Here is a 22,310-nt window from a genome sequence, read left to right on the forward strand (position 1 = left end):
ATTCCCAAATGCTGTAAATAAAGTCAGTACTCTAGAAAATAAAAGTGCCATACATGTAGAAATTATTATTAATATTCTAATAAGGAAGGCTAGTCAGATTTTATTCATTCATTCGTTTATCCAGTTGAAGAAAAAATAAAGAATAATAGCAATTGAAAATTCAGCATTGAGTGAAAAAGTCTGATAGCAAAGCAGGGAACTTGATCCAGAATAGAGTCTAGGTAGACTCTTGCTGATAAGGGTCAAGGAAGAGAAAATGGAATAAGTCTTTTAAAGCCAAAAGCCTCTCTCTGTGTTCCATTTTAAGGAATCAATGTCTGAGTGGGCTGACTAGCTGGCTAAATCTGGACTTGCTGGTTTTGAAAGCACTGGGCTGGCTGCTTGGAGGACCTCTGCTGTCTGAGTGGCTCATAATTATGGAGTCCAGGTGTCTCTGTTGGGGATGTGAGGTCCCTGACTCAAGGCTATGGCATGCAGCTGCCTCATGTCTGAGTCAGGAGTATGTCGCGCGGTCAGGTCTGCACTGGTGCTAGCAAGCTAAGTGGCTAGGACAGAGTTTACCAATCCATTCAACAAGTTGAATGCCTACACTCTTTACCTGCCCCCATCCTCCTTAGACCAAGCTAGGCCACCTATCATGTGCTCCCATAACACTCTTCATTTACTTTAAATAAGTTTAGTCATCACATTCTAGTGCTGTTTAATTGCCTATTTCCCCTACTCTACTATAAGGAGCAGCAGGGCAAGGGCTATATCTATCTTGATCACACTGTATCCCCAGTACCTAGTATAGCGCTAGACCCAAGGTACATATGCAGTGAATATTTTATTCCCCCCATATACAGTGAATTTTTTTTTTTTGACAGAGAGAAAGAGGGAGGGAGAGGGGCAGAGAGAGAGAGAGGGAGAAAGAGTCTCAAGCAGACTCCAGGCTGAGCACAGAGCCCCATACGGGGCTCAATCTCATGACCCTGAGATCTACAACCTGAGCCAAAACTAAGAGTTGGTCGCTTAACCAACTGCGCCACCTAGGCGCCCCTGCAGTGAATATTTTATTTAAAAAATTAATGAGAGTCTAGACAAGACACAGCTAAGCAGGGAAATGGAACAGACTGGAATACAATAAAAACACAATTAGAAGTTTGTAGAGAAAAAATATGATAAACAGGGGTGAAGCCAATTTTTGTGAGGAGGGAACCTTATGCAAATTGGGGGAATGAAATTGTTAAGAAAAAGAATATAAAATTACAAATATAAAATTTTATTTAAATACAAAATTATACCAGAATATCAAATTACAACTACCTCATCTTGGAAAAGGTTCATGCAGTTGAGAGGACTTGAGGCTTAAATTCTGTTTCCTTTGCAGTAAATACATCTCTGGTGACAGGTGGACCAATGTACCAAATACTGCGGAGTCTCTGAAGAGTGATCAGAGATCTCTGCTGGGGATAATCAAAGATTTCACAGAAGAGGGGCACCTGGGTGGCACAGTCGTTAAGCGCCTGCCTTCGGCTCAGGGCGTGATCCCAGCGTTCTGGGATCGAGCCCCACATCAGGCTCCTCCGCTGGGAGCCTGCTTCTTCCTCTCCCACTCCCCCTGCTTGTGTTTCCTCTCTCGCTGGCTGTCCCTCTCTGTCAGGTGAATAAATAAAATCTTAAAAAAAAAAAAACCCACCATCTAAAAAAAAAAAAAAAGATTTCACAGAAGAGATAAATTGTGAGCTTGACTTTACAGACAGAAACAAGGCAAAGACCTTGCAGGTGGAAAAAACATGCTGAAACACAATGGTGAGAAAGAGCTAGAGCCTATCTGTGGAATAATGAGAAGTGCTATTTGGCTAGGGTTGGGCGGGGAAAGCCTTAGGATAGTGGCTCTCGAAGTTTGATCCTGGGCCAACAACATCAGCATCACCCAGCTCCAGCCCAGATTTACCTAAATAGAAACCAGGGCCAGAGGGGTACATGGGTGGCTCAGTTGTTAAGCAACTGCCTTCGGCTCAGGTCATGATCCCAGGGTTCTGGATCGAGCCCCACATCGAGCCCCACATCGAGCCCCACATCGGGCTCCCTGCTCAGCAGGAAGCCTGCTTCTTCCTCTCCCACTCCCACTGCTTGTGTTCCCTCTCTCGCTGGCTGTCTCTCTCTCTGTCAAATAAATAAATAAAATCTTTAAAAAAAAAAAAAAGGAAAAAAGGAAACTGGGGCTAGTGCACAGGCATCTATAGTTTGACATGACCTGCTAGTGATTCTGACGCAGTCAAAGTTTGAAAAACAATGCCTTAAGAAGCTAACTGAGCATCAGACGAGGCTATCCTTACAAATTTAATTTCAGGCTGTTAAACAAGAGGGAGAGAAATGAGAAAAAAAGGATTATGAGAGAAAGAGAATGAGTTCTCTTCATCTCACACCCCAAAATAAATTACAGATAAGCTAAAAAGTTAAAGTAAAAAATGCAACCAGATATTGGGTAGAAGAAAAGATTATCTCAGCATAAGGTGAATAATAGAATCTGTAGAGAAAAAGATTAATAGACTCAGTTTCACAGCAATTTAAAACATTTGTAGCACTAACACAATTGAAAGGTAAACAACAAACTAGAAAGAAATATATGCAACATATAGCTCGAGTAAAAGGCTAAAAATTTTAACTTTCTTTAAGAAGATAAACAGCCTGTACAGCAACCTCTACGACATCGGCCAAAGCAACCTTTTTCATGACACATCCCCAAAGGCAAGACAAACAAAAGATAAAATGAACTTATGGGACTTCATCAAGATAAAAAGCTTCTGCACAGCCAAGGAAACAGTCAAAAAAACTAAGAGGCAGCCCACGGAATGGGAGACTATATATGCAAATGACACTACAGATAAAGACTGGTATCCAAGATCTACAAAGAACTTCTCAAACTCATACACGAGAAACAAATAAACAAATCAAAAAATGGGCAGAAGATATGAACAGACACTTTTCCAATGAAGACATACAAATGGCTAACGGACACATGAAAAAATGTTCAAAATCATTAGCCATCAGGGAAATTCAAATCAAAACCACACTGAGATACCACCTTACGCCAGTTAGAATGGCAAAAATAGACAAGGCAAGAGACAACAATTGTTGGAGAGGATGTGGAGAAAGGGGATCCCTCCTACATTTTTGGTGGGAACGCAAGTTGGTACAGCCACTCTGGAAAACAGTGTGGAGGTCCCTTAAAAAGTTAAAAATTGAGCTACCCTATGATCCAGCCATTGCACTACTGGGTGTTTACCCCAAAGATACAGACGTAGTGAAGAGAAGGGCCATAGGCACCCCAATGTTCATAGCAGCAATGTCCACAATAGCTAAATTGTGGAAGGAGCCGAGATGCCCTTCAACAGATGACTGGATTAAGAAGCTGTGGTCCATATATAAAATGGAATATTACTCAGCTATCAGAAAGAACTAATTCTCTACATTTGCTGCAACATGGACGGCACTGGAGGAGATAATGCTAAGTGAAATAAGTCAAGCAGAGAAAGACAACTATCATATGATTTCTCTCATCTATGGAACATAAGAACTAGGATGATCAGTAGGGGAAGAAAGGGATAAAGAAAGGGGGGGTAATCAGAAGGGGGAATGAAACATGAGACTATGGACTATGAGAAACAAACTGAGGGCCTCAGAGGGGAGGGGGTGGGGGAATGGGATAGACCGGTGATGGGTGGTAAGGAGGGCACGTGTTGCACGGTACACTGGGTGTTATACGCAACTAATGAATCATCGAGCCTTACATCGGAAACCGGGGATGTACTGTATGGTGACTAACATAATATAATAAAAAATCATTAAAAAAAAAAAAGAAGAAGATAAACAGCCTGTAGACAAATGGACAAAAGACATAAACTGAGAAAAATACAAATGGCCAGTAAACACACGAGAAAATATTCAAGTTCACAAAAAACAAATACAAATTAAGATGGAATACTATGATTTATTTACCAAATTAGCAGAGCATTTTTTAAAGATAGAAACAACTTAATCATCCACTATTTAACTGTACGGTTGGTTATTTAAAGTGGAATTCCAAGGTGCCACTAACATTAATAGCATAAAGTATATCGTGCTATATTGGGGGCGGGGCTGCTACAGAATAACCTAATACGGTCCAAATTTTTAAAACCAATTCTAAATGGATATAGATTTAAAAATATATATAATGTACAACCCTTGAGCAAAATATTGCCATTGGTTAGCTCTGGGTTGCACGGTTATAACTTTTTCTTTTGCTATTCATACTTTGCTATTATCTCTATTCTGTGATAAAGATGTATCCCTTTTCTAATCAGGAAAAAAATTGAGCTATACTACCAGTGTGATAAAAAGTAGGAGAAAATGATGATGATTTAATACCCTTGGATCAAAATTACATGAGAAGATAGCAAACTCTACAACTCGGTAATCTTTTGAGATTTGAGGGTTTCATCCCCGCTGCCACAACCCTCCGTTAAGAGGAGGAAAGGAAAAGGGAGACGCAAAAATGAAACTGGAAAACTTACTCCAGCTAATCAAAGAACATTAAGCAGCCCGATTTGTGATTATGCTAAAAGACACGTCAACATTGTGAAGCTCTTCATATTTACTTCTCGGGGTAAAGGAAAATAGTGTGGATTTGTTTGTTTGTTTGTTTAAGTAATGTGCTGCGCTGGGGCGGGTGTTTGCTCTCACTACAGAATGTTTTGAAATTCAGCCTAGAATTTAAAGATTTTGTTTGGCGCAAGGCAACGCGTGAGCGAAACAGCAACTTAAAATGGTCCCATACCACCCCCTTGTGGCTTCCACTGTGTCACATCGGGAAACAGCCCAACTACCCGAGGACGGAACCATGCATACCGTTTTCATAAATTCAACAAACACGTGTCCATTCCCTATTCGGTGGCAGATACTAACTATATTAGGATTAAAAGATACCATTAAATCTCTTCGTTCTTTATTCAGGCCATGCCAGCACTCGTAAACATTCACTTATCTGGGCTGAGTACACACTTAAAAGCTGAGGTCATAAAAACTAAGCATCGCAAACTGGTGTCCCTTTAAAATACGGCTTTATTTTCTGGGATAAAGGTGAAGGAATGGTAGTAAGGTCTGTGATTATTACTCTCTAGCGTTTGATTGGTTGGGTAGCATGTAGTAATCAAAAAAAGCACAGTGGATGTGGATGAAAAGACATGGACTGCAGCCCTAACCATCCGAGTGACCTTGAGCACGTGATAATCCACATGGGCCCCATTCATCTACTTAACAATTATTTGAACCCGGGTGCTAAGGTTACAAAAATGAGTAAGACCTCGTCTTTAGACCCTCGCTTTTCTAATTTGTAAATTGGGACTGACAACTTCAATTTAGTATCAAAAATTAAACATATGACCACCCTTGTACAGAGATATTCATTTTTGAAACCGTGCTCACAGGTTTATTTATGCTTGTTCAATTTAATCCTCTCCACGTCTGCTCATAGGAGCTCTAAATCCGACAAGGAATTAAATAATCTAATCCAATCCCCTATAATTTTACATTCATTCCACCGGGATTTCTTGAATCAAGGAATCCGGCTAAAGCCTAATAACGACTCGAGATCTTCAAGATTCTCAGCCTCCTGCCCTGTGAACAGCATCGCAGCCCTGCGTATTTCTTTGGTGGGGCCTCAGTAAAACCTTGACACGGCCGTCGCCCTTCAGATCCCCAGCAAGCAGCTGCCACTCTGGGGGTTGAAATGCTATTTGCCAAATCTAACTTGTGCAAGACCACTCTCGGACGCCCCCTGGAGGAGCCGCGTGGGAAAGGGGCCGCTAGCTCGCTGCTCTTCTCCCACCTCTCTGGAGGCGAGAGGAAGGGCTGGGAGCCCGCGGCGGGGGGGGGGAGTTCCCTCGGCGGCCTTGCGGGGAACAATTCTAGGGAGTGGAATCACCCTCTCGGCTCCGGAGGGGCGGTACCCAGCCCGGAAGAAGCCTGCGGCGGCAAAGAAGTGCCGGCAGGGGGCGCGGGCCGCCTGGCCACCCCCGGGCTAAAGGCCGGTGGTCCCTCCCAGGTCTGGTGTGCGGCGTGGCCGCGCCGCGCGATCCCCTGCCCCCCCACTCTCACCTCGTCACCTCCCCGCCCAGTCGGCGGGCCCCTGAGGTGCGCGGCGCAGGCGCGGAGCGAGGCGGTGAGTGCGGCCGCCGAGCCTGGGCCTGGGGCCTGGCGGGCAGGGCGTGAGGCGCGCGGGAGGGAGAAGGGCCGGGCCGGCCCGGGGGAGCGCCCGGGAGCGCGAGGGCCACAGCGGCGCCGCCCGCCGGCAGGGCCGCGCGTCCGCTCCGCCCGCACTCAGGCTCCTCGACTGCCGCCGCCTCAGAGCTGCGCCTGGGCTGGCCGGGCGGGCCCCGGGGTCCTGGTGAGTGTGAGGGAGGAGCGGGCCAGCGGCGTGCGGACGCAGCCTCCCACGGGAGAGGGCAGGGAAGACCTGACGGCGTCTTTTAAGATGAAACTCTGCCTCCGTTTTATGGCGGGATGGCGGCCCCTCCCCCATCCCGGAGGCAGTTCCACCCCCCGCGGAGGACGTCTCGGCCCCCTGCTGCTGTTTGCCTTATGGCGCCTTTGGGGTCGGGGTTTGGCAGTCCCCTCTGGTCGCCTGGCCCTGCTGGGCCCGGCGCGTGGCGCGGGCGTGGACGCGGCTGGGTCCAGGGTGCTGCTGCGCGGCCGCTCTGACCCGCGCAGTGTCCGGGGGCGGCTGGGCTCCCGATGCCCGTCCGTGCCAGGCTGGCCCCTGGCCGTGCGGAGCGGCTTCGGGACCCTCTGGCAGCGCATCCCTTGTTCGCCCCCGAGCCACGGCCGCAGAAAGCAGACGTCCGTCCTGGCTCTCTCGTCTCCGGCCAGTCGCCTGGGCCGCTCCTTAGGGTGCTCATACACCCCTTTTGCTTTTCTTTTTCAGTACAACCTAGGAACGCGAGTAATATGAAGCAGCTTATGTCTCTGCAAAGAGATAAAAAATTTGTACTTGGGCAAAGACTGACACTCAAGTGGGATGTACCGTGGGTTCTAATTCAAAAACTCTCCTGAAACATTTTTGTGTTTCAGTTCTTTTAAAATCTGGAGAATGTATACTTATTTTGAAATGAGGGTGAAAAAGAACTTGCTTTTAAAATCTTATTGTAAAAAATGGAGCTTTTGATTGTAAATACTCACCTTATTTTGATACCAGTTAGAGAATATTTATATTACTTGAAAAGCTTTAGATGTTGATCTATTTGATATAGGTACTGATTGCCTGTTATATGGCATTTTGTAGACATTTTTGTTAAAAAAAAAAAAAGGTGGAAAGATGCTGATATGTATTTTGTAAGTTAAAAATTTAATGTTTCGTGTGGCATGGTGTCATTTTTGTAAATGTAATACACACACACACACCTACCTTAGCATAGGAAAATGTCTAGATGTCTATATACCAAAATGTTAACAACGGTTTTTCTGGTTGAATAGATGCAAGGTGATTTAATTAATTTAAATTAATTTCTAACCTTTTTTCTAATTTTCCTGCAGTGACATGTATTACATGGGTAGTTTGTTAAGTGGGGAAGAGGGAGTGAATGATAAGGTTCGTGTGATTCAGAATCTTCCCCGCAAGAGGAAGACTAGTGAGCAATGTTCATATGACATCTTTGAGTAAAAAGCCAAACTTCTTCATCAGGACAGTTACGTATACAAAAAGCACATGAGAATATTTGCTGAAATGAAGGATGGTTAGCATTTCTGGTCTTGAGTAGGCATTCTAGCATCATGCTGAAAGGGTGCCTGATAAATGTTTGGGTATTGTTCAGCCCTAGGTAGGAGTCAGACCTTTCCTGATCAAGGTGATCCTATTCCTCTCACCTGACAGTCTGAATCCAGGCCAGCTTGCAATGTTAATTTTAATGCCATGCTTGGTTTCCTTTACTTACTTTTTCATTCTTCAAGTTGGAAAGAATTTAAAGTGTATTCTGAAATAGCAAGAGGCTACTTTAATGTTTGGCCGATAGTTTCCATTGTTCTCCTTGATAGTTTTAGAATATTTAAAACATGCAGTGTAGTGCTTTGGGCTGTATAAATTCCGGAAGTGTACAGAACGGGTATTAGGAATAAGTCTTGAGATTTTAGTTTATTACATAATAAATTTTTGATTTTTGAATGCACTTGATTGGCTTTGAAGGGTTCAAGGAATGCTATTTGTGTTAGGTGAACCGTTAAATATAGAGATACTATTTCTAAATCTCACTGTTGTCGGTTTCTTTGGGTGATTCCCTTCCCTTCCTCCCAATTGGTGACTGAGTAAGAACTGGAAGATGTAGCTTGCTAGTAATAGCGATTAGCAATGAAAATTACTTACACAGAATTAGTTGTTCAAAACTCAAGAGCAGAAGACATGCTCTTTCAGCTCTGGTTCTGCCATTTAGTTGAGTTGACTTTCACTGTATGCTTCATCACTAAAATTGGAGTGAGTTTGGTGGTAGCCCTTCTATGTACCTCACAGGATTGTTGTGAAGATCAAATAAAATAAGAGGAAAATGCTCAATAAACTAAAAAGCACTATCTTATTACTGTATGATCACATCACCTGGAGTTTTAATTAATATGCCCAGAACTTAGTGAAGCAGCAAAAATAGTGTGTGCACCTCAGGTATCTTATTTACCCTTAGAAACAAGATGGTCTCAGTAATGATACCAAGTTCTACCTGCTATGTATATCACTTTGACAAAGAGAAAAGCAGCATATAAAGCTGGTGGAGGAAACGTCCATTTCTTTTTCTGACATTCCTTACTTGCCCACTTCTACAATGAAAGAACACTAACCTGAAATGAAAGAGATGATTCTGATTCTGACACTAATCTGTTACTTGAATTGGGGTGATCACTTTTATCTATTTGTTTCCAAAGCTTGCGCTTTAAAATTAGATCTTTATTCAAATTCCAACTCTACCACTTATTAAGAATTGCCTTAATTTTATTGTGCCTCAGTTTCCTCTTCAATAACAAAGGGTAAATAATCAATTTTGAGAAAGTGTATATTTTTCATATTATAGGATTAAATAAGATAAAGCATGTGCACAGCCTGGCACATGATTGGTCATTGTCCTTATATTGTTAAATAGTCTATAAGGACTTAAACAGCTTGAAGTCTGATTTGGTTTGCTTTCATTGTATTTGCTTTCATTATGGCTGAAGAAGCAGATTTGTATTCCTATTTGTAGTCCTGTTTTCTAAAGCTATAGCTTTAGAAGGTAAATTCATTTCACAGAAATGACACATGTATATACTCATATATTTATCAGTTTTTAGTGCTTAATACAGTATACTCAAAAGATTATTTATACTTGGATTAAATCCATGTAACTTTCCAGTTAATTAAAGACCTGGTGCCATCGTGTTCTTGAGTCTCAGAAGTGAAATACATTTTTGCTTATGTGACTTCTGTTGTGTTTTTTCCTACAGGCATTTTTTACCATCTGTGAAAACTTTCCTGTAATTCATTTCTCCTCACTACAGTATTAAGAATTATACCAAGTAAGTGGAATGTGGTAAAACCAATTAGTCAATTTTGTAACAGTCCGAGGGAATTTAATCATTTAATGATTAAACAAAAGTTGCTGCCTGTTTTGTTCAAAATAGAATGTTGAATGTGACCTTATAAATAAGAAAAGGATTTTTTCTTAAAAAATATATTCTGAGCTTCTATGTGATGAGTATATTTTCTGGAAGTCGGTATCGATATAGATTTGTAACAATATTTTTATAAGGGAATATATCCATCTTTAGCTTGAAAACTGTATCAACATATTCCCATTTGTAAGAAATGTACCTGTCTTATTCTTAATAGGGTACTATAACAATTTTTTTAATAAAAGATAATTGAAGAGTATGGCTTATTGTAATTATCCAGTCCTCAAAATTACATCAGCATTTGAAATGGACTTCTCAACCTCACCAAGAAAAAAAAAAACAGGTGTTAGTGTCCTGCCTTTAAACTTGATCAGAAAAATAAATCCAAAATATAAACAGAAGCATTGTTTAGCACTTATCTTACAAAGTAGATTTTCAAGTGGCGCACACATTTCTTATTACCAGTAAGTTATTTGGTTAGAAGGAATTTTTATAAAATATTAACAGTCTTTATTTGTGGTATTTTTGTTAAATTTTTCCATTTTTAGATTGAAAAGATATGAATGAATATCCTAAAAAAAGAAAAAGGAAGACATTACACCCTTCTCGTTACTCAGGTCAGTCGGTTATTTTAAAGTTGGGCCTTGGATTAAGTACCATGCATTTGTATTCTTACCATTTTCTCATAAAGAATCAGATAACAGTTAAATATCTGGGTCAATTTTTAGGTAAGAGAAAATTTTAAGTTCTCTGAATATATATTCCTCATTGTCTACCATGTGCTAGGCACACATCAGAAGTTTACAGACATTATTTAATACTTACAACTTAATGGTTGATAGGTATTTAAAATTAGATATCCAAGGTTGCATGCTTATACAGCATAATTGAGATTTGCTTGTGTGATTCCCAAACTTGTTCTTAAGGCACAACATTAACCTTGGTGGAAGATATTTGGATCATTGGGAAAAAATTTTTATCCTATACATTATTTTCAGAAATGTGAACTTTATTTTAATTATGTTATTTTAGGTCCTTTGGTTGAGGTTGGCTCTGCTATCTTGGCAATAAGAGAGGTCTTAAGAAGAGAGGTTTTTGATTTGACTCGTGGAATTTAAGAAACAAAACAGAGGACATAGGGGAAGGGAGGGAAAAATAAAACAAGATGAAATCAGAGGAAGACAAACCATAAGAGACTCTTCATCATGGGAAACAAACAGGGTTGCTGGGGTGGGGGGAGGGGCTAACTGGGTGATGGACATTAAGGAGGTCATGTGATATAATGAGCACTAGGTGTTATATGAGACTGATGAATCCCTGAAGTCTACCTCTTGAACTAATAATATATGTTAATTAATTGAATTTAAATAAGTTTAAAAAATAATAAAGTATATGTTGGTGCACAAAGAAAAAGAGAGAGGTCTTTGTGGCCTCCTGTAACTAATCTCACATATCTATGTTTGAGACAGTCTCTGACATACCCGCTAGCCCACCCAAGCTACACATTCTTCATATCTGAGGAAATTAAGCCTGATTTACTGCCTCCTAGCCCCTCCCAGACAAGACTTGAAATGACTATTCAGAAGCCCTAATTGGTCCTCAGACCATTTCCCCTGTGCCTTGTGCATTCTCTTCACTACATGGCAGATCTTCTTGGTAGTTAATTCAATGTTAATTCAATGTTTTTTGCAGTTAGTACATTTATTGCATATTTACAATCTGTGGAATCCTGACAGTAAGGCAGATCTATCTTTGTGTGCTTCAAGTGTTATATTGTAAGTCATGTAATTTGTGTTTCTTTCAAAGCTCAATGTCAAAATCAGATCTGAAATATAGAAGCTTTCAGAATTGAGGGAAATATTAATACCTCATTACAAATATGAAGATTTATATATGTTGGATAAAGGGATGGCTGTTATTAAATGTATATATTTTTTAAATTTTTCAAATTTTGTTTTTATGTTCAGATTCCTCTGGAATAAGCAGAATTGCAGATGGATTCAATGGAATTTTTTCTGATCATTGTTATAGTGTTTGTTCTATGAGACAACCAGACTTAAAATATTTTGACAACAAAGGTATATCTAATACTTTCCAAAATATCCTTTAAGTTGCTTTTATGTGTTTTTATTTCTTACTTGAAAATGTGGGTGAAAGTTATCACTTTTAAATGGGCAAGTATTCAGTTTGTTTAAATGTAAGGAAATGACGTTTTTTGAAAGAAAGCAAGTATGAATTTTTAATTTTTAACATTATTTCAGACCTATAAATAAAAACCACACTTTCCTAAGTCCATTTTTGGTGGCAAGGAATTGGTGGAAAAGTAAGACTGACCCAGAGCTGGAAGCATTTATGATGAAAGGTTAGGAGTAGTATTACACAGTTCTTCCACTCAGCTGTAGTCTAGAGGGCTAATGGAAGGAGCAGAGGGAGAAGGATTTGGTGTTTTTCAGTCTTGCATCTTTTAGTGACTTTTCGAGAGTGTTGGGTAAATGATAAAAATTTGCATTTACTGTCTTCTTTCTTTGCAACCATCAAAACTGCCAATTTCCTTGAGCTTCTATCAGAGGCACAGAAACATAATTTTTTAAAAAGCATAAGGAGTTGGAGACATTTGTAGGAACTCATGTTTGGCTTAATAGAGATACAGATGGTTACATACAGAGATACAATACAGGATATTGATATGTCCATGTATATGTAGCAATATACAAATGTTTTTACTCTGTTAGCTGAGAGGGCCTAAAAGAAATGATGCCCCAGTAGGAGTGAGCCCAGATTTTGGTTTCTAAAACCATTCTCCAACAAAACCAACTAGCACTTAGAGAAATGGCTGGTTCTAGTTCTCAGGTGGGAAATACGTACGATGAGCCTGGAGTGTTTTGTGGTGCCAGAAAATAAGGAAGTACTCAATACACGCACACCATACAGGTACGTCAAAGGAACACAGGAGCCAACTAAAAGAGCTCCCAGTAGCCAAAGCTGAAACAATTTGAGAGAAAAAAAAGAATTATAACTCAAAATATAAAATAAATATTCCTGAGTCCATACTGATGTGATTGAGTAAATAAATAGAAACTGTACAGAAGTCCAAATTATTTATGCAGACGCTCCTCCCTCAAGGAGGTGGAACATAACTTTCCACTCCTTAAATGGGGACTGCATACAGGGACTTCATTCCAAAGCATGGAGTATGGAAAGTAAAAGAGTGATTTTACAGCAGAGAAACCTGACCGATACTCCTTCAACCAGGTGATCACGGTCAACATCTACAGTAATAAATCGTGTTAGTACTACGCACCCTTGATATGATGTGATAAAAATGGCAGCTTGCCTTTCTGGTCTACCTCTAGTAACCCATAATCCCAGTCCAATCATGGGCCATCCTACAAAATACCTGACACTCCACTCCTCAAAACTGTCATGGTCATCAGAAACAGGGAAAGTCTGAGAAACTGCCACAGCTAACAGTATCCTAGAGAGAGGGGATAGCTAAATGTGATGTGGAATCTTAGGATCTTGAAACAGAAAAAGGACCTTAGGTAAAAATTAAGGAAATCTGCTTAAGTATGGACTTTAGTTAATACCATCTTACTGGTATTGGTTATTAATTGGAACAAATGTATCATATTAGGGGAATGGGGAAACTGAAATGTAATGTAAGAGAATGAGAAACTGAATGCAGAATATCTGGGAATTCTCTGTACTATCTTCTCAAATTTTTTCTGAGAACTTCTAAAAAATAAAGTCTTTTAAAAACAACAGTGACATGATGATGTTGAAGCCCAGTTTTTTCTACTGACCTGTATTTCAGTTTTCCCATGCTAACTTTAAAACATTGGGTCTGGACTGAGAGAATAAAGGCTTATTCAAACTCAGTAATTTAAACTGAAAATTCCTAAGTAACTTTAAAAAGTATATTCTAGTCCAAATGGGGCACGGATGCAAAAGCAGTTGCTTGTTGACAGATTTTTGTGTGTGTCTGTTGGATAATATCCCTTTTTCTGGCTAAATCTAAGTCCTTTAGTTCCTGTTGGAATTCAAAATTATGTTTAAAATGCTTAGTGCTTTGTTTAATAATAATTAGTATTTAATGCTTTGATATAAATAATAAGTATTTTTCCAAATCTCTTTTTACAGATGATGATTCTGATACAGAGACATCAAATGACTTGCCAAAATTTACAGATGGAATCAAGGCCAGAAATAGAAATCAGAACTACCTGGTTCCCAGTCCTGTACTTAGAATTCTAGACCACACTGCCTTTTCTGCAGGTTAGGGAAATCAGTTAATAGCATTTACTTATTTTATATAGATTAATGAAAAAATTATGTATAAAATACATTTTTTGCCGATTTTTCAGTAGGTCTTATTTAGTAATAATAATAGACATGTTATATTTTTCAGAAAAATCTGCTGATATTGAAATTTGTGATGAAGAGTGTGACTCACCTGAGTCAGTCAACCAGCAAACTCAAGAGGAGAGCCCTATAGAAGTTCACACTGCTGAAGATGTTCCAATTGCTGCAGAAGTGCATGCGATTTCTGAAGATTATGATATAGAGACAGAAAACAATTCCTCGGAAAGTCTGCAAGACCAAACTGATGAGGAGCCACCAGCTAAACTTTGCAAAATTCTTGACAAGAGCCAAGCTTTGAATGTGACTGCCCAACAGAAATGGCCTTTGCTGAGAGCCAATAGCAGTGGCCTCTATAAGTGTGAACTTTGTGAGTTCAACAGCAAATATTTTTCTGATTTAAAGCAGCATATGATCCTGAAGCATAAGCGTACTGATTCAAATGTGTGTCGAGTATGCAAGGAAAGTTTCTCTACCAACATGCTTTTGATCGAACATGCCAAACTGCATGAAGAGGATCCCTACATTTGTAAATACTGTGATTATAAAACAGTGATTTTTGAGAACCTCAGCCAGCACATTGCAGACACCCATTTTAGTGACCACCTCTATTGGTGTGAACAGTGCGATGTACAGTTCTCCTCAAGCAGTGAACTCTACCTACATTTCCAGGAGCACAGCTGTGATGAACAGTACTTGTGTCAGTTTTGTGAGCATGAAACGAATGATCCAGAAGATTTGCATAGCCATGTGGTAAATGAACATGCATGTAAATTAATTGAGTTAAGTGATAAGTATAACAATGGAGAACATGGACAGTACAGCCTCTTAAGCAAAATTACTTTTGACAAATGTAAAAACTTCTTTGTATGTCAAGTATGTGGTTTTCGGAGTAGGCTTCATACAAATGTTAACAGGCATGTTGCTATTGAACATACTAAAATTTTTCCTCATGTTTGTGATGACTGTGGGAAAGGCTTTTCAAGTATGCTAGAATATTGCAAACATTTAAATTCACACTTATCTGAAGGGATTTATTTATGTCAATACTGTGAATATTCAACAGGACAAATTGAAGATCTTAAAATTCATCTAGATTTCAAGCATTCAGCTGACTTACCTCATAAATGTAGTGACTGCTTGATGAGGTTTGGAAATGAGAGGGAATTAATAAGTCACCTTCCAGTCCATGAGACAACTTGATTATTTTCTTTAACTGCCATAATGTTAATGTAAGATAATAAATTTGACTTTTTTGGAGATGTTAAAATGGATAATTTTAAACATAACTTATGAGAATTGCTTTTAACAAGATTTTTTTAATTGTCCAATTTTCTTGGCATTGCTACATTTTTCAGTATACAATGGTATCCTAAATGTGGTATTTTCAGTGCATGGTAGTTTTAACCACTCTTGGTGTCTGTTGTCTTGTTTCTTACATAAGCTCTGATTTCATGAATTGATGAGAAACAGATGTACTAAAGAAACTAGACTACAGTTTTCCTTCCATAACCATGGGTGCTATTAACTTTTTTAAACTCCAGACAAACTCAGTTTTTCATGTATGAGGTCATTAAAGTACTGCACTATCAGAACTTAAATGCAATGTACCATACAATGAAGCCCACTGATACTCCCATTAATAAGAACCCAAACCGTCCCAGATAATCCCCAACAGGAATTATCCCCAAGACTCAGTGGACTCTCCATCTGTGTAATTCTTTTAACAACACTAGGAGGCATGTGTTATAGTAGGAAGGGAAGATCCAGTTTTGTTGGCAGTCTTTTTTTTTTTTTTTTTTTAATTCTCATTCTATTTTAGCCCCTATCTATGAGTTAAATGATTTAAGATGGGAGTGAGGAGGAACTGGTAAGGGGTTAGACAATAAAAATGAACATTTCATAGCTCAACCTTTTCACAATTCATTTTCAGTTATAGCAAAGTAAGCCCAAACTGCTGATGTCAAATCATTTATTCACTGAGAAAACCCACTGAGGTATTAATCTAGAATTAGGAAGATCTGGAAGATAAGGGGTTCTGGCTTTCTTCTTGGTTTGTAGATGGCCGTCTTCATTCACATGGTGTTCTCCTTGTATGCAAGTCTGTTTCTCAAACTACCCCTTTTTATGAGGTCACCAGTCATACCGGATTAGGGCTAACCCTAATGACCTTATTTTAACCCAGTAAAGATCCTATCTCCAAATACAGTCATATTTTTAGGTACTGGGGCTCAGGATTTCAACATTTGAATTGGGGGATGGGAGAAAGAGACATAACCACAATTCAATAGCAACTTCTTAAATAGCAGTATCACAAAGATATGATTTTGTCTATCATTGAATTCTAATAAACACTGCTGCTGACAAACAGTATTGTTGAGGAATACTGATATAGTCGAAGAGATCAATTTACAACCTATGGTTTCCCACTACAAGAACCATGGAAATTTAGTCTATTTTGAGAATGGTGGCAGCAACAAGTTTTTTCAAAACCAATCATTTTTAGCTCTACTATTGTCATATATGCATAATTGTATTCCTAGAAACTCATCTGATTGGAACATTCCAGGTAGGGCTACCTGTTAGAAATGTTTCTGAGAAGACTTAATATCAGAGTGGTTTAAACTGGAAGAGAACCTTAGAAACCATCTGATCTAAACCCTCTAGTTCTCTGAGTTTCTTGTAGAAATAGGCCAAGGTCACAAACCACTTGTAGCAGACAGAAGTGGAATCCGAGTTATTTGGCTTCCAGTCTGATAATGTTTCCATTACACCATGTTACATTAAAATCTAAGCTTCGTCCTTGGGGTGTTTTTCATGACTACTTAACCTAGCTGTTCGGCTACCTTCTGAGTAATTGTTTTTATGCCTTTTTTACATACATCCACCTTCAAGAATTTTATTTTTAGGAAACAGACTAAATAAGTAATGCCTTGGTGGGTTTTTTTCAAATTTGTATTTTATTGCTTTGCATTTGATCACCTTAGTAATCAAAATAATTGTAATGAAACCTCTAGAGATATTAATCCAAGTTTTAGAACCATGTAATTTTTTACTTTTTGATGTATCTGCATCTTGAGGCAGTTTGTCCACTAAAAACTTTTTGCTTTGACTCAGCTTTCAAATAAGTCAATGGCACCATAAATTGCTTGGATAGCTGATTTATATTTTTAGCTTAAAGAACTTATTTGGAAAAACAACCCTAACTAAAAAGAGACTTTTCTAACTACTGGGTTTTTCCCCCTTGAAAACAAACATTTCCACTGAACTCTTGTGATTTGAAGCACAGTTTAAGTCTAAGAATACATAACTGATAGTGATGTTTATGCACTACAATAGAATTCTTGGCAGTAGTGTTGGGCCATTTTTTATTTCTTGCTTTTTTTATCTTCACCTTGCAATGACTTATTACTTAAGAACTTCCAAATTTCCCCTGTACTCTAAAATTTGAAAGTGATTCTGCACTACTCAAAAGCCTCTCTTCCTGTTTGTAAATTCACCAGTTTTACCATTTTAAATCACCTCTCTTAGATTTCCTGAATCTGTGTCATCACATGCTAACCAGCTTCTCCATTTCACAGAGTCCGTAGCCTGTTGTTAGGTAATTGCTGAATTGTTGGCAGGTGTAGTATATGAAAGGTTTTTGGGGTTTTTTTAATAGACTAACACTAGTCCTAATTTTTAAATCTGATTTGCAAAACATTGTATTACTTAATTTCTGGCACTTTACCATTAACCTTACTTTTGCTTGTTTTGTCAGTATTACTACCTTTTGCAAGAGGTTTAATATGTTTCCCAAACCACTATGATTCACTTTTAATGGAATTTTAATGCCTAAAAAGCACTATGACTTAATACAAATTTGAAAAAGCTAATAAAAATCAAATGGCCACAATCCTCTTGGGAAGCAGATTGGTTTACCAAAAAATCAATATTCGTTAAGAATTTAAGTGAGGGGCGCCTGGGTGGCACAGCGGATAGGCGTCTGCCTTCGGCTCAGGGCGTGATCCTGGCGTTATGGGATCGAGCCCCACATCGGGCTCCTCTGCTGTGAGCCTGCTTCTTCCTCTCCCACTCCCCCTGCTTGTGTTCCCTCTTTCGCTGGCTGTCTCTATCTCTGTCTGTCAAATAAATAAATAAAATCTTTAAAAAAAAAAAAAAGAATTTAAGTGAAAACAAATAAAGACCAAACTTCCCAATGGAGAAGAAAATTTGGTTGGTCAGGTTTACCCTATAATTAGCACAGTCTCATTCCTATAAATTTAAATGAGATTTGGGGGTATATATTCCTTTGCCTATAACTTTCAGTTCTGATGACTGAAGATAGAGTACCTACAAGAATTTTTGTTCATGGCATTTAGGTTATGGATTTACATGTACTCCTTATATTGGTTTAGCTTTCGATAAATTAATCTTTTAAGACAACATTCAAATCTAAGAGAAAGAAATGTGTACATTTGTGTTGTAAAATATAAATTCACAAAGCTAAAAGTTGTCATGTAATTATATGAAGTTGTATGTTCAATTTGTAAATTTAAAAACTAAAATTTTAAGACAGTGTTGTTTGAAGCCTACTTCATACTAGCCATTGAAAATAATTTTCTGGATAAAGACTTTCTGTATTAAAGCATCAGCCATCACAACTTCCTTAAGTTCATTCTCCTTAGTAATCTTGGTGTTAAACTGGTAACTACCCAAACCCAAAATAAATCTCATTTATGAAAATTAATTTCTTCATTCTAAAAAGAAACAATATTGGGGGGGCAGTAGGCTAGCTCAGTCAGGGCATGAGACTCTTGATCTCAGGGTTGTGAGTTCAAGCCCCATGTTGGGTATAGAGATTACTTAAAATCCTTTTAAAAAATAAAAACTAAAAAAATAATTTTCTCACACTGCTACATAGGAATATTGTATTATCTATTAGTATTATTCCCACATTTTAAGAAGGGTGATTATTTAGACAGTTTTTTAAAGGAATTTTTGTTATTAAAACTTTCAAAAGTGTTATTTTTGGTCTTAAAAAGGCAAGTGAATATAACCTGAATAGTCTTTTTTTTTTCCTAAAAATACTGAGCTGAATGACCTATACCCTGAGAAATTTAATGGAAAGTATGTTTTGAATGGAAACTCAAAGTTTTCTAGTTTTTAACCTTAACCCAGATAGTGTCCACTACCAAAAAACATTATAGTTGAAATAGTTGATACTTTTGTTGCCTTTCTATTTAGAATAACCCGAGAGCAGGAATTGGAATCGTTCTCATCAAATGTAATTTCTGGTGGGTAATTTTTTTTCCTTAATCCTCTATGTAAAGGCCATTCGCCATTATGTTCTGAATTTGAATTGACTGAAGTTTGAGAATATTAGATTCTCTTTTCCTGCCTACCCTGTTCATTTTATTTAGGGTTACCTCTTCTTTTAATGGCATTATTCATGTTTCTAAAACATATTCCTCTAACAAAATCTACGGTTGATTACCTTCATCTTTGCAACTCTTCCACACCTCGCTTAAGTCTCCAGAAAGTCTCATAAGATTAAAGTTTTCCCAATTAACAGGGTGAGAGTAAATTCGTTTTCTTTAATTCTTCTATCCTCCAAACTTTAAAATAACTTACTTCCTTCACACCATATACCACACCACTGGTTTCTGTATATAAATATTTTACATGTTTCTGTCTAACAGTAGTTGGTTGTGCTGAATTTATAAATTTCAGTGTATCTATCTTGGATTTTAAGGAGCAGAATATCATGGCACGGATCTTAATAAATACTTCTTTATGGTCACGAAATGATGGTTAAGTTCCTTATGGCACTGATTCAGTGTTCTTTACTAAATAATTAAAACACTGAAGTGGAGGAACTAACCTGGAATGACAGAATGTTAGTCTGTCTGGGAGGACCTCAGAGGTCATCTAATCCAGACTCATGAAGTGCACAACATATAAAAATAATTGTATGTGGTACAAGTCTTATTTTCATGGTTATAAATTATAACTGTCACATCTAATCTGATTCATGAATATTTTTACTTAGGACAAAACATCTTTTTAAGAAAAAAGCAGGTTGAAGAAAAATAAGTAAGTAATGATACATAGACATGGAAAAAGTTGGGTAGGTGATACATGGAAGTCTGAAATTTGAGAATACAAAATTCTGATCAAAGCTTCTTCATTTATAGCTTAGAAAAATGGTTATCTAATATCATTAGTCAAATGCTTTTTTAAAGATTTTATTTATTTATTTATTTACTTTAGAGAGAGAGTGTGAGCACACAAGCAGGAGCAGGAGCAGAGGGAGAGGAAGAGGGAGAGGAAGAGGAAGATAATCTCCTGCAGGCTCCATGCTGAGTGCAGAGCCTGAAGCAGGGCTCAAACCCATGACCCTGAGACCATGACCTGAGGTGAAACCAAGAGTCAGACACTTAAACAGCTGAGCCACCCAGACGCCCCAGTCAAATGTTTTTTAAGCTAGAATAAACAGAACTTCTAATTTCCCTATCACTCTTCAAAAATTTTTCTTTAGAAAAAGTTAAAATGTGCCTTTTTTTTTTTTTTCACAGAATGTTATACTAGACACCTGAAAAGAGAAAATGACAGTACTGGACCAAAACACGAGTGATTTCTAAGCCCTGTTTGCTAACTATCAATTGTATCACTACAACCATGAACAACGGACATAATGTTACTAAATTTTTCTCAAATAGTCCATGGAGTCTCTGCAACTCCTTAAAAACTTCTATTTCACTACTCTTCAATTTAACAAATAGTTATGGAATATCTATTATCAGGCCATGTGCTCAGGGATATGAGGATAAATAAACTATGGTTCTTGTCCTCAAAGAGATTCACCATATAAGGCAGGAAATTCTTCTCTCACATTTCTGAGGTCAATTCAGTTAAATATCAAACTTGAGTGACTTTTGCATTTGTATTTGTTTTATGCACAAGCTACCAGAACATTCTTGTATGTGTTGAGGTATTTTGGGTTTGTGTTGGTTTTCTTTGAGGGTGGGTGGGTGGGTTGACTTACGTATACACATAGTATACTTGTGATTAAATACTTCCAAAATATTATCCAGAATGGCTAAAATTTATATTCCCGTCAGAAGATCATATATCACTACATCCTCACCGAAAGTTAATATCACACCACTTTCTAATTTTCTGCAAATCTGAGGGGCATAAAGTAGTACATTATTATTGCTTGGATTTGTATTATCAGATTACTAACAAGATTGAAAATATCTTAATATACTTTTGAGATATTTTGGTTTCTTATTTTGCAAACTGTCTCTCCTGGTTGACTTTCAAAAGTTCTTAATAAATTTTAAATATCGGTCTTTTGTTTTCTATGTACACTGCAAAAACAAAAATCCCAGATTATTATCTATTACTGATGTCTTTTGTTGAACAGAAATCTTTAACTAGTTAGATCCATTACATTTTCCCTTTACAAGTTGTGCTCTCTGCATCTTGTTTACAGAATCCTCTTTAACCCCAATGTCATAAAATTATTTTCCTACATTTTCTCCTAATAACTTTCTGGCTATACCTTGCATGTCCCGGTCTGAGTTTCTTTGTGTGTTGGTATGAGTCAAGTTGTTCTTTTGTTGTTGTTGTTGTTGTTGTTTCCATTCAAGTGAGCCAATTTCCCTAATACCATTTGTTAAATGATGCATCTTCCTTCAGTGTTCCTACCAATTTTATAGTATAGCAACTGCCCACGGGCATAACTGGCATACAGGTCTGTGTCTATACTCATTATATTCCTCTGTTCTAGCAACAGTACCTCAGGCTTACAGTTACAGTATGCTTAAAGTATTAGGGCTTTGTAATGTGTCTTAATATCAGGTAGTGTGGATTTATTCCATCTACTCTTTGGGAGAACTGTACTAGTTATTGGTGGACTTTCTCTTCTTCCATGTAAATTTAGGATTAGTTCCAATTCCATCTGAAGTCTTGTTGTAATGGCATTAAAATTTTAAATCATTTTAGAGGGAATTAACATCTTCACAACACTGAAATTTTTCCTTTGGTAAATATTGTATATTTCTCCATTCACTCAAGTCTCTTTTTAATGTTCTTTTTTAAATTTTGTTCATGAACGTCATAGGTAGTTTTTGTTAAGGCAATGCCTAGATTCTTTACAGTTTGGGTTTCTTTGGCATACTTATTTTCTAACGGGATATTACAGGTACACAGAAAGGCTTCTGGTTTTTTAAACACTGATTTTGTATATAGACACCTTTTCAGGCTCTAGTCTTCTCAGTTCTAATAGCCATCTTTGCTCAATTTTTAATGTA

General features: G+C 38.0%; 1 protein-coding gene across 2 annotated transcripts; it reads left to right on the forward strand.

Moving 5' to 3' along the window:
- Positions 1-5,942: 5,942 nt before the first annotated feature.
- Positions 5,943-20,570, forward strand: ZNF639 (zinc finger protein 639). Of its 2 annotated transcripts, none has more exons than XM_045788696.2 (6): positions 5,943-6,187; positions 9,484-9,555; positions 10,200-10,268; positions 11,619-11,729; positions 13,792-13,926; positions 14,060-20,570. In XM_045788696.2, the coding sequence occupies exons 3-6, from the start codon at positions 10,211-10,213 to the stop codon at positions 15,211-15,213; spliced, it is 1,458 nt and encodes a 485-aa protein (XP_045644652.1). In that variant the 5' UTR covers positions 5,943-6,187; positions 9,484-9,555; positions 10,200-10,210; the 3' UTR covers positions 15,214-20,570. The 2 variants fall into 2 exon arrangements, with proteins under 2 accessions (XP_045644652.1, XP_045644653.1); XM_045788697.2 differs by lacking the exon at positions 5,943-6,187 and adding an exon at positions 6,198-6,412.
- Positions 20,571-22,310: the final 1,740 nt, after the last annotated feature.

This window comes from Ursus americanus, chromosome 4, assembly GCF_024610735.1.
Source record: "Ursus americanus isolate L20-20 chromosome 4, mUrsAme1.1.p, whole genome shotgun sequence".
NCBI lineage: Eukaryota > Metazoa > Chordata > Mammalia > Carnivora > Ursidae > Ursus > Ursus americanus.